This window comes from Peromyscus eremicus, chromosome 5, assembly GCF_949786415.1.
Source record: "Peromyscus eremicus chromosome 5, PerEre_H2_v1, whole genome shotgun sequence".
NCBI lineage: Eukaryota > Metazoa > Chordata > Mammalia > Rodentia > Cricetidae > Peromyscus > Peromyscus eremicus.
Genome location: NC_081420.1, coordinates 16,684,565 through 16,700,087, shown reverse-complemented (window position 1 = coordinate 16,700,087; position 15,523 = coordinate 16,684,565). Strand labels below are relative to the sequence as shown.

The following is a 15,523-nucleotide window of genomic DNA, read 5'->3' as shown; positions in this document are numbered from 1 at the left end:
TTACTTTATCACATTATGGTAGACATGACTTGACTCACAAACATCTTAATTCTCTTAAGTTTATAGTTGGTTTCACTCATTTTCATTAATCAGTTGTGAATTTTTTGTGACACACTTCAGATAGAAACTGATTTAGACTTGATGACTGAGGAAATACTGAAAACTGAACAGTGAACCAATAAGCTCCAACTTAGTTGGTTACCCAACATCTTGGGCACAGTAAAATTGCTGATGAACTCACATCCTGTCTTTAGCTCTACAAATGTTAAGAATCATTTCACCTATTCTGAAAATGAAGTTATTAGGTACAGGTGATTCTGGAAAAGACGAGCATTTCAAACATCTCAGTTTTGGGAAACAATGGACACAGTTTTAGAAGTTAAGGCAAATGAAGGTCACTGGTATTTGGAGGTAAAGATAAACAGTGGGACAGCTGAGAAGGCAAGTTAACCACACCTATTTAAATTTTACACTAACTTTCAATCCTTATGAAAATCTTAAGAATCTAAAGCCAGCTAAAGGATCAACCCCTTAAACATCTCACAATGCTATCAATTTGATTCCTTCACATTCCCACAATATTGGCCTGTAAGTCATTAATCCCAGTCTCCCAAAGCTTGGGGGTTGGGGAAAGTTCAAGAGGAAAGAAAAATGTAGTTTCATAATGCTGCATCCACACAATCTCGTGCTCAAAACAAATAAAAATCAAACCAAATTCCTTAACTCATTATAAATGAGGTTGAAGATACAGTACAGAAGTGAGTAAGAACATGGGCTTGATTGTAAGCTTTATTTTAAATCCCGATTTCACTGCTAATTTTGCCTTCTCAAACAGATCTCTTACCCTTTCCAGTCCTCTTTCCTTATTAGTAAAAATGGAGAGAAGAATGGCCCCATTATGTTTATTTTAACACTTTTCCCATTTATTTCCATCTCTGTGCAGTTAGGGTAACACTTTATAATTACATAAAAACAATGCCTTATAGACACTGTAGGTCTGATTAGCTATATTATTTATACAGTGATTGAGGATAAGCTGTATAAAATGCAACAAAACCATACATACTGTTTATTAAACAGTCATCTACACATCTGTTTCCATGCTATACTGCAAACTTATGGGAAGATCTGACAATATCTAGAATAGACACTGACTGCCCTTATTAGCTCTAATGGTCCCCAAGCCAGCAAGTTATTAGAGGTTTATAGTTTATAGTGGCCACTTTCCTTATGTTCAACTCTGTACTGTTTGTAGGACTTGGTCCTTGTAAGTTTGGGGGTCGGGGAAAGTTCAAGAGAAAAGAAAAATGCATTTTCATAATGCTGCACCCACACAATCTCATGCTCAAAACAAAACAAAACAAAACAAAAATCACACCAAATTCCTTAACTCATTATAAATGAGGAAATGCAGTAGTAAAGTGAGGAAGCACCCTAAAGCTACTAAGAAGCAAATGTGACCTATATTAGTTCTTGGAAGAATAAAACCCACTCACCTATGTGTTCCTTTAAGCTAGGGATGAAACTGTGTAACTAAGTTATAGTAACAAACTAAGTGGTATATCACAGCCTATTTGCTATATGCTGAATATAGATCTTTTTCTATTGTAGAAAGCAGTACTAAAAACAGATGTGTATTGGCTCATTCATTCCTTAAGTTACATTTGACTATACCCCTTTTCCTCTTAATAATATGTGGCTAACCCTCTCACTCACTAAAATATATAAGGGTATATATGGCAAAAGACTGTTAATAATGTCTTAATCACTACTACAGAGCTTAAAACTAGTGTTAATTAATTGCTATATAATTATTAAAGTTTTAAAAATTAGATAAACTTTAAAAATTTCTACCAATCCTAAAGTTCAATTTTTTAGTCATCTTGCTAAGCCATATATAGCCTCTTAGCCATGCCTCTTGATTTGTAACATTACTGTTCTGGTGTAATTTATATGTATAGACTGTATAGTTGAGAAAGGGAAGAAAAGACTATTGTATCAAACCATCAAGAGTTAAGTACTCTTGCAATCCGCAAAACTAGGGAGGCTGTTAAACACTTTAAGAAAAAAAAATAAAAAAGGATCACAATAATGCTAAAACTATATAAATGAAAGCAAACCTCTTATTCCTCGAAAGACAAACAAGAGTTAAGAATTAATGAAATTTAAGATGTGAAAGATTCTTTTTTTTGTTGTCTTGTTTTGAGACAGGGTTTCTCTGTGTAATCTTGGCTGTTCTGGAACTCCCTCTGTAGACTAGGATGGCCTAAAATTCACAGCAATCCACCTGCCTCTGCCTCCCAAGTACTGGTATTAAAGGCGTGTGCCATCACACCTAGCTATGAAAGATTCTTAACAGACACCTTTATAATTTAATAAAACAGATGTTAAGACTGGGTTGTTTTACAAAATGAATGTGAAAAAAATTAAATAGCAAGTTTCAAAGGGGAAAAAAATACAGAAAGAGCTTGTTTCCAGACTAACTTTTCTTCTTAGATTGTGTGTGTGTGTGTGTGTGTGTGTGTGTGTGTGTGTATATATATATACGGGGTACCCCGAGGCCAGAAGATGGTATCTGATCCCTGGAGCTGGAGTTACAGGTATGGTGTCAGCTGCCTGACATGTGTAGTATTGGGATCTGAACTGGAGTTCTCTAGAAGAGCAGCAAATGCTCCTGATGGCTGAACTATCTCTCCAACCCAAAGGATTAAGAATAATAACAAATTTTCAAAAATTTGAAAAGGATTTTCCATGTAGAATTGAAAAATGGCACAAGCACTTTTTGCCAAAAACCCAAAAATCTTGTGAGAACAGGGCTTACCTATCTGTTATAGGCAGCAGGGCTCTTGAAGGAGGGTCACCAAAAAAGACGCCTGTCACAGAGCCAGAATTCTGTCCTCACAGCAGAAAGGTTGTACTGGGTGAACAGATGAACAAAATAAAAAATTAGCTTAAAATACAGGATTCTTCTAACTTGGTTGAGAAAACCCAGAATGACAAGAAAAAAGAAACTTACAATTCTAGTTAGAGTTCACAAAATGATGAAATGTACATGGATTTTTATCAGGGCGGTCTTTCAACTTTGATTTCCAACGAAAGATTTAAATAGATTACTCAGTTTTGTAATTTCCTAAAACTAATTGAAGTTTCTTAGTTTCTAAAAGCATTATTAGGGAATAGCAAAACATGTATGTCCACATCCTACCACTATCAAATTTTTTTCAACAACTAAAAAGACCATGTGACAAAAATTGTAACTGCAGGTTTCTCTGAGTTGTAGAATGTCTAAATGAACAACAACCCCACGTTTGACTGTCTTTTTCCTATGAAGTCAGGAAATGTAATATAGCTTTCAAAAAAGACGTAAATCCACATCAGATTTGCAGTGTAGCAGTGTAGCAGCCACTAGAAGAGAAGTACTAACACCTGGATCATAGCTCACAGCTAAACAGTGAACAACGTTCTGGTATCATAAACAGTGAACAACGTTCTGGTCAGTGTCACAGACAGAGCCTCTTGTTAAAGGTATCCCTTCCAAGGGAAAAAGGCAAACACCGTAAGACAGCCTGTTGCTTGTTCTTCCTTGTCTTTAGACATAAAACCATTAAACTCTGTGATCATGATTAACTGATTAGACTGAACTGGAAACTCACTACCTCCCTACCAGCTAATGTTTACTGTCAGAAGATATGAAGACTACTGGGAGAAAACACATCAGCTATTACTCTGCTACAGACACAGGTGCACCACACTACCAATTCGTCAGGCAATATATGCCCACTAATGTAATGATGGCAAAACTATTTTGCAGATGAACCAGTCTGATGAACCCATAACACAGGAAGGAACATATACCTGACAATGTAAAAACCTGGTCAAGAGCCCACAGCTGAAGAGGGCCTGGGCCCACAGAAGGAACACATTAGTAATGTTTATCTACATGAACATGTAGTCAAACTGCATGTTAAATATTTGTGCTTATACCCAGATTACTGCAGCTCTCAGCCTAGGGCAGAAAAGCTCCTTTTTGCAGAGGATAACAGTTAATGCAATGAGTCTTATCTGGTCAAAGTACAGAAAAAGGGATGAGCACCCACCCTTAAATGGGACATCTGCGTCAACTCCCACCCAAGGCCTGATCAGGGAACATTACGGAAGAAAGAACAGAATGAATTCAAGAGCTGGAGGATGGGGATGGTTGTCATGAAACACAGCCAACCAGACAAGACATTACCACTGCAACCATGAACACACAGCATCTATGAATACCTTCACAAGACTGGCCCTCCAACTTCTCACCATGGGTAGAGGTGACCACAAAGCCCATCATCCATCCTTTTCTTAGGAGCTAATGATGATTAATGGTCTCTGGAAGAGGAGTCTTTTTTTTAATCTAACCACTGGGAAACTAGGCGGGAAGGTTTCAGAAGGAAAAACGGACACTAGAGGGTAAAGGGAGGTGTAAGTTCAAGGCCAGTGTGGTCTACAGCTAGTCAGTGCTATATACTGAGATCCTGTCTCAAAATGAGGGTTTGGGAGCAGTGGCTCTTGAGGGTTGCTCCCTGGCATCCATACACAAATCTGTCACAATTATGTATGTACATATAAACAAACGTTTTCCTCTTAGGTATTAAACCATAAAATCTGAGCGTTCAGATTATTCATCTTCTTTCCACACCAATATAGTAGAGGTTGGAGGGATGGCATAATGGTTAGGAGCGCTTGCTGTTCTTTTAGAAGACCCAAGTTTAATTCCCAGCACCCATGCTAGGTGTCTTACAATCACCTGTAACTCCAGCTTCAGGGTATCTAATGCCCTCTTCTGGCCTCAGAAGACACTGTACTCATATATACATACACACACATATATATGCATATAACTAAAAAAAATTTTAAATGTATGCAGCATCTATAAGATTTGTAAAAAAAAAAAAAGTTCTCACATTATGAAAGTACTCATACTTAGTTTCATGAGCACCTTTAATATTCTGACATTAGGAGCTGGAGAGATGGCTGAGCTGTTCTTCCAAGGGATCTAGGTTTAATTCCCAGTATCCACACAGCAGCTCACAACTATGTATAACTCCAATTCCAGGGGATCTAATACCCTCTTCTGGCCTCTGTGGGCAACAGAGCATGAATTTTAAGTATCTCAAGCCAAATATATATACTAACAACATATTTATATAAAACAAGTTTACTACATATCTTTTAAAAAAACATTTTTAATTATAGGATGCACGTGTGTCTGTGTGAGAATGTGTAGATGAGTGTAGGTTCCTGCAGAAACCAGAAGAGGATATTGTAACCTCTAGAGCTGGAGTTACGGGCAGTTCAACCTGGGTACCAGGAACTGTTCTTTTGCAAGAGCAATACAAGCTCTTAAACAACTCAGCAACGGTCCAGGCCCATGATTTACCTTATTCTTCTAACTTTGTGGTGTTCAGTAGATAAAAAGCACCTTTCTTGACCACATGAGAGACATCTGTTAGTGTTCAGAGACATTTCTGGCTATTACAACTGTGCGGTGCTTCCCACAAGGAATTATCTGGACTACAATGCCAATCCAGGATTAATCAAACCTATAGACTTCTATATATAGAATAAATTCTAACCCCTAAAGTAAAACAATAAAACACGGCATACTAAACATCATTAAGAACAGGAATGTTCACCTTCTATACCTACTTTCCCTGACCTAACTGAGGAGATAGCAAAAGCTTAATGTCTTAATTAACGGTTTTCCTCCTACCTAGTATGTACTTTGGAAGCATTTTACAAATATTTGCAAACAGAAAATGTTCCATTTTTAGGTGACATAAACTTCAATGCTGTTACTCATTAAGTAATTCCAAAAAAGTTGGAGGAAAATGACCACCTTTAACACTTTACTTTTTTGCATCAAATTAAATCAGTTCAGGTCAATTATAAAATATTAATATACTATGAAAAAAAAAATCTCTTAAGAATGTGGTCCCATGGGCTGGAAAGATGGCTCAGTGGTTAAGAGCACTGGATGCTCTTCCAGAGGATCCAAATTCAATTCCTAGCATGGTGGGAGCTCACTGTCAAAACTTCAGTTTTCAGGGGATTCTGATGTGATCTTCCGGCGGCTATAGGCACCAAGAATGTATGTGGTGCAAGGACATACTTGTAGATAAAAACCCACACATAAATGCTGAAACAGAAAATACACACTACTCTGTGTTTCTGTTTAGAGTGTACTGTTTTGCTGCTTCCTTTCCCATTCCTCTCCTCTAAATGGTGAGAGCCTGCTCAAGGTGCACTTCAAATCTAGGTCACAAATTCAACTGTTTTCAAACTTTAATGTTTGATGGGGGGAATGTAAGCCTGGTCAATTATTTATGTAGCTTCACAATGAAAAGGAACCGATATTTTTGGTCAGTGGTGGTGCGTACCTTTAATCCCAGCACTTGGGAGGCAGAAACAGGTGGATCTATGTGAATTTGAGGCCAGCCTGGTCTAGAGTTCCAGGATAGCCAGGACTACACAGGGAAACCCTGTCCCCAAAAACAAAAGAACTGACATCAAACTATTTGCTTATTTATATAGCAAGAATATTTCTCTGACAGAAAACAATAGTTAAAAAAATACATTTTACCTCCTCTTCACTTTCTTTCTCTTCATCTTCTGAAGACTCTTCCTTATTTTTCTTCTCATCTTCATCACTACTAGATTCATCTGACAGAATTTCAGGACATTTGGTTTGCTTTGACTTCCTTGTTGTTCCAGAACTGTTCCGTTCCTTTTTACTACCTTTGCTTGAGGATTTTTTGGGTTTTGGCAATGGCTTTATGTAAAAAAAACAAACAAACAAAAAAAACCAAACTTATTAACAGTAACTTTTGATAATTCTCAACTCAAATTCTGTCAGAAAGTATTTACAGGCTTAGAGAAACCATCTTTAAATGTGTCAGGCTACCTAAAACTACATTACCAGTATTCTCAATTGTCTTGTAAACACCTGGCAAGACCATTTGCAAAGGGTTCTGAAACAGGACTAGAAGTATTTATTGTAATGAGTTCAGGTAGTATTTACATTTGATCAAGACAGTATTTGAAATTCGACTTAATTTATTTCATTTTTATAAGCACTAAAGATGCCATTACTAGGAGCTTCTTGCTTTAAAGAATCAAAGGAGTGGAAGAAACTATGCATAGAGAAATAAAGCTTAATAAGCAACTCTATACCCTACATTTATAAATGAACTGTACCAACTCTTTCAGTAATGCCAAGTTCTCAGTTACATCCTTCAGTATGCAATAAATGTTGTGTAAGTTAATTGTGAAAGTAATAACAGGCATGAAATAAGTAACTTGCTATACACCTTCAGTTAAACCATATCCATTTCTAATCACATGAAGAAAACAATTTGATCAGCCAATGAATTTATTTTTAAACGCTTTCTTAGGAGTATTTGCTAAATTCTAAAATTTAAAAACTATGTAACAGCCCTACATAATTATTTCCTCAACCTATTTCCCTATTCCAATGCCTTCCAGACAGAAAACCCTGGAGCCCTGGTTTGTATCTTATGTGACATTTAGGTATTTTTCTTAATTTTATTGTTGCTGGGTTGTTTTTTTTTTTTTTTTGAGGCAGAGTTTCTCTGGTTAGCCTTAGCTGTCCTGGAACTCCCTCTGTAGACCAGGCTGGCCTTGAACTCAGAGACCCACCTGCCTCTGCCTCCCCAGTGCTAGGATTAAAGTGGGATCAAAGATATGCATCACCACCAGCTACTTTTCTTTTGTTTCTTCCCCTTTTTTTGAGACAGGAGTTCTCTGTAACAGCCCTAGCTATCCTGGAACTGGGAAATCCACCTGTCTCTGTCTCTTAAATACTGGGATTAAAGGCATGCACTGCCACTACAGCCACCTGACTACTTCTCTTAATCTTGTACTAGTCATATTTGATTAGAAGGACAATATGTTATTTGATTTATATTATGAAAACATTGCAGTTCTGTCAATGAAAGGCATATATTTGAAATGCATATATTTGAAATCACTGGCTATCAACACAATTATGTTGTTAAATTACTGTTTTAGTAAGAGAAAGAAAGGAAAGGCTGTTAATAACCATTTTACTGAAATGGTAAATAACGAATCCTTACTTTGCCGGAAGGCTTTGGATGCATTAAGAAATTCAAGATCCTCTTCACTAGTTTGCTGTTCACGCCTGATCTCTCTAAATCAAGAACCTCACAGATGCTCTTTAGCATCGCATTCCTAAACCTGAAACAAAAAGCAGGGAAAAAACAAGGTGACTACACACGAGTTCTTAAGTATTCTTCATGCTATAAAGAGGTAAGAGCTAGCAAAATCGGTCTGTTTGTTTCCATAGCAGTTACAAGTATTTCCCTATAGCTTATTCTTAGTCACCTGACCACAGTGTACAGTCATTAATTAGAAACGAATATTTGGGGTTGGGGATTTAGCTCAGTGGTAGAGTGCTTGCCTAGCAAGCACAATGCCCTGGGTTCGGACCTCAGGTCTGGAAAATTAAAGAAAAAAAAAAAAAAAAAGAGAAAGAAAGAAAAAAAGAAAAAAAGAAAATGAAGATTTACCAATGGTTTAAGTAAACTCACTGGAAAATTACATAAGTTTCCAATACTAAAAAATTCATGGACTTGAGAAAATGGTTTAGATTAGTGATTCAGCATTACAATGTCTTAATGAAGACCTAATCATTTCTATTTAAATTCTTTATCTATAGGCATTTAATAAACAAAAGTTCTAAGAGTGTGTCACTTTGTTAGCATTATCAAAAAATAACAATTTCTCATCAAAGAAATTATTTTCAAAGAAAGTTTAAAACACATTAATAAGAAGCGTAATAGCAGGGAACAGAAATACATTTTATTGCATTTCCTTCAAACCTTATGAGCTTTGAATTCTGAGAGATTACCTATATCTTCTGGAAAATGAAAATTTAAAAGTTTTCAAGAGTTTTAAGTCACTATTTACTAGAACATAAAAAATAACCCAAGTTGATGCTATGAAAGACTTGTCAAATTCTGACACCTAAATTAAAGTTAGCAATCTACTAAAAATGAGCAGGTATTCATTTTTAAACACTAAAGGTAAGCTTACAGCATATCAACCAATCAATATTTACAAAAATAACTTACTTTTTCAGCATTTCTTCCTTCTTTTTATATTGGGTACTGCCTTTTTCAAATGGAAAGCCACTGAACTGACCCACATTCTTCTTTAATGAGGAAACCTGAAAATATTTTTGTTATTGTTAATGTTACTATCCAGTAATGTACAAATGAAAAAAATTCCAAGATAATGTCTTTATTTTCAGATCTGTCTTCCAAATTAAAATATTGATTTATTCAATAAACCTGAAAAGTATTTGCTACTAATATTTTAACATTACAAAAATTCTACAACTAAATTCTTTGGAAAGTTTGGATCTGAATGTATTTTCACCTAGCAAGTTACCATAATTGTTCCTTAGGTAGGTATAGAAAGTTACTATGGGGCTGGAGAGATGGCTCAGAGGTTAAGAGCACTGACTGCTCTTCCAGAGGTCCTGAGTTTAATTCCCAGCAACCACATGGTGGCTCACAACCATCTGTAATGAGATCTGGTGTCCTCTTCTGGCCTGCATTCATACATGCTGTATACATAATAAATAAATAAATCTTTTTTTTTTTTAAAAAAAGAAAGTTACTAGTCAATGACTCTATTTTTTAAAAAGCAAATAATTTTAATTATTCCAAAAAGTTAATGCCATTCACTAGTTAGGAAAATGTGTAAGTTAAGATTGTTGTATGAGCTGAGGTTAGTACATGTGAAAACAAACTAGACCATGCTTCAGACAGCCTTAAGAACATCTAACTTGTTTTACACAACCCAAAGCAAAGTTTCTGATTTCAAATACAGTTATATGGGCTGGAGAGATGGCTCAACGTTAAGACCACTGGCTGTTCTGCCAGAGGAGCCAGGTTCCATTTCCAGCACCTATATAGTGGCTAGTTCACAGCCATTTGTAACTCCAGCCCAGGGGATCCAAATACCTCCTGAGGCACCAAGCACACAACAGACAGACATGTAGGCAAAACACCCAAACAAACAAAACAATCCCTTTCTTTTCAAGTAGTTACATTTAGTGCAACATAACATATCACTTGGCAAACAACCCCCACCTACTTTTATGGGTGTTTCAACTACAAGGAAGTATTTATTGTGAATGGCCAGAACATAAAAAACAAATTTATTCTAATACAGTTAAAAAAAATCACAATAGATTGTATTATATAATTCAGATTTTCAATTTGGAGCATACTTCACTTCCTTTTTTGTTTTGGTGGCACTGCTGTTGGAGACCCAACTTAGAGCCTTGGGCATGGGAGATCAGAAATCTATCTCTGAACTATTCCTCTATCCCTCGCTGGGAGGAAAAACAAAAGAAAGCCCAAGGTATTGCCTTGTTCATAACCAGCTACGCTACTACAGTATGCCACTTAACAGTCCGTGTCTGAATTCACTCACTGGTAGTATACAGAAACTGAACTAGTTGATCATCACAGTCTTACAGGATTAAAATTATGGCTCTATAATACAGCATCTTAAATGTATTAAGTATCAAAAAACATAATAAAGATGTTTTCAAACGTCTTACTGTGCCTGGTCTGTTGTAAAGCAGTTTGTGTAGATTTCTAAGTTCATCTGTTTTTTTCTTACTCAGAAAGAAATGTATCCTTTCAATTTCACATAGTTTCTGACCCTTCCCTAGGGGGAAAAAAAAACATAATTAAATACCCAGGCCTTTAATATTCAGTTAGTTTAATGAAAATCATTCCCACAGCATAGTTTGTATAACTTTGTGCTAATAAGGAAAATTAAAATTATGCCAAAATAGATCACTATTTCCTAAACACTAAGTATGCTGCTATTACCAAGTATTTGTTAATCACTTTTTTGCCTAATCGAGCATTTTCACTGTAAAAAGAAATATAGAATAAACTTACCTTGTTCAATTGTAAATGGCTCTCTTTGTAAGGAAGACACTTGCATTGTCAATCTCTCTACTTTCTTCTTTTCTCTCTTGCCTTCCACAATGAGGCTCTTTTCTAAGGAATTAATTGAATAATTTAAAATTTCTTAAGTAACAAAAAGCTAAAATAATGTGTTAACTTTATAAACAGGTGGGGAAAAAGATCTCCCATACCCAACAGCATACTTTCCATCTGAGCATGATTTAAGAAGCAAATAACATGAAACATGAAACACTGTGGAAGCTTTTATTTTTTAAGAGTAACATTTTACTTAAGTTTGTCAAGCGCCCAGCTTAAAATAACAAAAACTCTTATCCAATTACATTTATCACTATTAAAATCTAGTTATTTGACTTATGAAAAATCAGTTTCACTAATCTTATTTCTTTTTGATACACAAGAGAAATGTATTTACATGTATTTAACATGTACTAATTAAAATGATTAGTATTTCATTCTGTTTGTGGTCCTTTGGACTCTTCTAGTTTTTCATACACACATGTAATAAATTATTTTAAACAGTCATCCTACTGTGTTATAAACACTAGAGCATATTTCTCCTATCTAACTGTACTTTGGTACCTGCTGTAAGATAGCTGGCTGGACATTACTTTGTAGTTTGATAATTACATTCATGATGGCCATGAGTCAATCTGACAAAGTTAAATACTGTTTAGTCTAGACTTCTAAGAAAAACCCAGGAAATACATAATATATAAAGCTTGAAACATTGTTACATTTATCAAAGACTACTTACTTATTGATTGAAATCTAGTCAAACTATATTTTATTGTAGGTCCTCTCATTCATTCAAATGAATGTCTATTAGGTCCAAAAATGTAATACTCAAAACAATGATATTAAACATTTTTTGAAATTTCTACTAGTATAATGAAAACTATACTTAATGTAAAAGATGATAAAAAGAGCTTTATGAAAAATACAAATAAGGGATAAGGGTATAGCTCAATGATAGACTGTCTGAAATGCTCAAGTCCCTGGATTCAGTAGTCAGCTTTGGGAAGAGAAAAAGATAACAAATATAAAATTTGTGAGCCTGGCTGGCCAGATTGCTGGACATGCAAAAGTGCTTTCTGCCAAGTCAGGTGACCCAAGTCCAACACCTCAGAGGCCTAAGCCCAAGAAATAATATGGTGAAAGATAACTGATTCCCTCAAGTTGTCTTTTGACCTTCACATGCACCATCCCTGCCACACACAACAAATAAAAACCACAAAATGCTTTGTGAGGGACTGGAGACATGGCTCAGCAGTTAGGAGCACTCACTGCTCTTTCAGAGGACCAGTGTTTGATACTCAGCACCATATGGCAGCTCACAACCATCTCTAACTCCACTTCCAGGGGATGATCAGGCACCTTCTGGCCTCTGAGGGCACCAGGCCATGCACTTGGTGTACATACATACATGCAAGCAAAACATTCATATATAGAAATAAAGATAAATCTTAAAGTTTTGTGAGTTGAAGAAGGATTATTTTAGGGTCAGGGAGGAAAAAGGATCAAAACATTAGTGTAGGCTTTATAAGATAGTTCAGATTTGGGGATATAAGAAGTTGCGAAGAATGAATGGAGAAAGATAAAATTAAGTATGTTATAACAGCTCCTATAATCCTCAATTTGCTCTTGCTTAATCTAAGTCATTTACTTGATTTTGGATCAGGATCTACAAACTAATAATTACTTAGTCCAACCCTGGAGCAGAGCTTTCAAACTAATGCATGCCTGGCTGTGGACAGTTCCTCCATGTCCTATAGAAACCCAAACACATCCAAAAGACCTCATAATCATTTCCAAGATTGTTCATTTCTGTATTTTTCTAGAGAATAACAGCATCACCCAAACCCTACAGACAAAACCTGAAAGTCACAGTTCCAGATCAGCTTGTTCCCCAAATCCCTCCAAGTCTGCTAAAAATGCCTTAGTTCACAGACCTCGGTAACCTCACTGTCATGCACTTTTCCATCATTATACTGAAGGTTAAGGATTCTGGGCTAAGTAGAATTAAAAAAATTACAATTCCAGCATCCCAAATACTTCAAAAGAGAAAAATGAGTAATAATAATGAATTAGTTCTGAAACTGTTAAGGGCAAACCGACAAAATCCAGGATTCTATGGGTTATTGTTAGCCTCCAAAACATTACTGCTTAGGCCTTTCATAGTATATTTACATAACGTCTCAATTTCTTTCTGCCCAAGGAAACTCACCATCTCTAGTATCTCAACTTTGCCTCCCTAGGAAGACAAAAAAGTAAAATATCAGGGGTACAAGTGTTAAGAAAGTCTTAACACTACTGATATTGCAGCCAGCTTTCAATTACTATTTTATAAATAACCTAAAAGTAATTTAGACAATTCTTATTAGTATTTATAATTAAAGCCAGTGCTGTACCTAAATGACACACTCCCATAAGGTCTTAGGGCACGTACCACTTCAAATAAAAAGTATACTTTGTCCCCTTAGCCCGTATTATGTTTATAAAAAGAAGTAAGTTTGGGAAGAGCACTTGAACCCTGCGATCTGCTCTCTAGTCTGGCTGAGCTGTGGCCATCTGCACAGTCAAGCTGGACTGGACTAGTACTGAAAGCTGTGAATGTGAATGACTGTGCCTTGGATTTTCCAATAGCTGAGACTGTCTCGGGGAAACTGGTGTACCTGTAAAGGGACAGCACCAAGCACCCTGGATAACTGACAAAAATACTCCTGCACCTCTCTAGGTTGGCTTCACAGCTCAGCCTCTAGTCAAACATGGTGACTATTATCACCTTCCTTTGAGCAGAATTAGCTCCAAAACCGAGACAGCTGTGGTTCGCTTTAACTTTCAGTTCAGTTTTCCCGTTTTAAACTACTTTCTCCAACAGCAGCAGCTTTCACGGGTGATTCCTAGGCAAAGAAAACGCTCCCACAAGAACCTTTACTTAAAAATCAGCAGATACATACAGGGGAAGATAGGAAAACATTTCCAGGATTAGCAAAAATACCTGTGGTGTTAGGTTACATTATGGACCTTAGGGTAACTTCAAAAGGCAAACGCTGCAGAATGAAATGAACACAATTAAAACACTCGCGTAGCAACACGGCATCGGTGTACAAGGCAGATCTCAGACTTACAAACTTCCTGCCGGATGACGAAGTGTTCTGATGGCACACCGCGAAAATTCAGCTACACTCGCATCGAAACCCTGGCAGATACTCAAACAAACAAACAAACAAAAACCCAGACTCTCTGCCACTGATCGTTAGCAAATATACACGGTATCAATCGCGTGAAATCAACCACTCCGACTTGATTCCCGTAAGCGCCAAAAAAGCAAAATCATTCCCAAGGGAGGAAGGGGGGGGGGGGGAAACTTTTGATGAGAAAAATCCACCCGTGAGGGATACGCGTCCCTGCCCACCTTTTTCTTCCTCCTCGTCCTCGTCGTCGTCCTCTTCCTCCTCCTCCTCCTCCTCACTCTCGTCCCTGGCGCCCGGCATTTCGGGCTCCTTCTCGGACGCGGGCTGCGCCGGGGCGTCCTCTCCCTCTGCAGCGGGGGCCGCCGCCGCCGACATGCTGGGGGCCTGCGGGCGGGGAGGAAGCCGCACGCTTCGGTTCCCTCGCTCGCTCGCACCGCACGACCGTGGCGACTGCCCAGGGGGAAGCTCCCTTCCAAGTCGCCGACTCCGGTCTGTCACTCCACCCGCCTCCCCGGGGATGCCCGAGGCGGGAAAACGCGCCGCCCTCCCCCCCTTACCCCCCGCCCGCCCGCCCGTCCGCCGCGCGCGCTCCCGTCCGGCCTGCGCCGCCCCGGGCCGGGCCAGGCCAGTCCGGCCAAGCCTGGCCTCGCCTCGCCGCGCGTCCCCTCCCCCGCGTCGGGCCGCCGTGCGAATGGCCGCGTCCCCTCCCTCCCCGCCGCTGCACCGCCACGCCACGGGGGTCGGCAGCCGCGCCTCCCCGGTGCCGTCCTCACCGCGGGTGCGCACGAGGAGGCCGCGGCTGAGGAGTAGAAGGCGCGCGGGCCGAGGTTCTCGCGCCGCCGCGCGCTCGCTCCGCTCTCCAGAATCAACAAGATTTTCAAAATGGCGGTTCGGGAAGCAGAGCGGGAATGCGCCGGCCAATCAGCGCGCGGCGCTGGGAGTTGGCGCGCGCGGGCGGGCGGGCGGGGGCGGGGCGGCGGCCGGAGGGCGGGGCGGCGGCCGGAGGGCGGGGCGGCGGCCGGAGGGCGGGGCGGCGGCGGCCGCGTCTCGGGCGGGCAGCCCGGGCGGGGCCGCGAGGGTCTCTTTGAGGCAGGAGGACCAGGTCCGGTGGCGGGCCGGGTAGGAGCTCGGCATAGCGGGTGCCAGCGTGGCTTCTGCGCGGAACGGTCGGACGCTAGGGGGCCTGCGAGCTCCTTGTCTCCCCCCGCGGCCGTTCTGGGAAAAGATGACCGAGAAGATGACCGGCGGTCCTGGGCCGCGGTGGGGTGGTGGCTGGAGGTGGCACAGAAGTCTCTT

General features: G+C 39.2%; 1 protein-coding gene across 2 annotated transcripts in view; it reads right to left on the bottom strand.

The window, feature by feature from the left end:
- The window catches only part of Dek (DEK proto-oncogene), a 44,726-nt gene extending 29,668 nt beyond the window's left edge, over nucleotides 1-15,058 (bottom strand). For both annotated transcript variants that reach the window (XM_059263025.1, XM_059263026.1), the window contains exons 1-7: nucleotides 15,001-15,058; nucleotides 14,449-14,611; nucleotides 11,004-11,105; nucleotides 10,655-10,764; nucleotides 9,153-9,247; nucleotides 8,136-8,256; nucleotides 6,623-6,811 (exon numbers count right to left, since the gene is read on the bottom strand). In XM_059263025.1, the coding sequence (XP_059119008.1) occupies nucleotides 6,623-6,811; nucleotides 8,136-8,256; nucleotides 9,153-9,247; nucleotides 10,655-10,764; nucleotides 11,004-11,105; nucleotides 14,449-14,602 (771 nt within the window). In that variant the 5' untranslated portion in view covers nucleotides 14,603-14,611; nucleotides 15,001-15,058. The remainder of the gene's footprint in view (nucleotides 1-6,622; nucleotides 6,812-8,135; nucleotides 8,257-9,152; nucleotides 9,248-10,654; nucleotides 10,765-11,003; nucleotides 11,106-14,448; nucleotides 14,612-15,000) is intronic.
- Nucleotides 15,059-15,523: the final 465 nt, after the last annotated feature.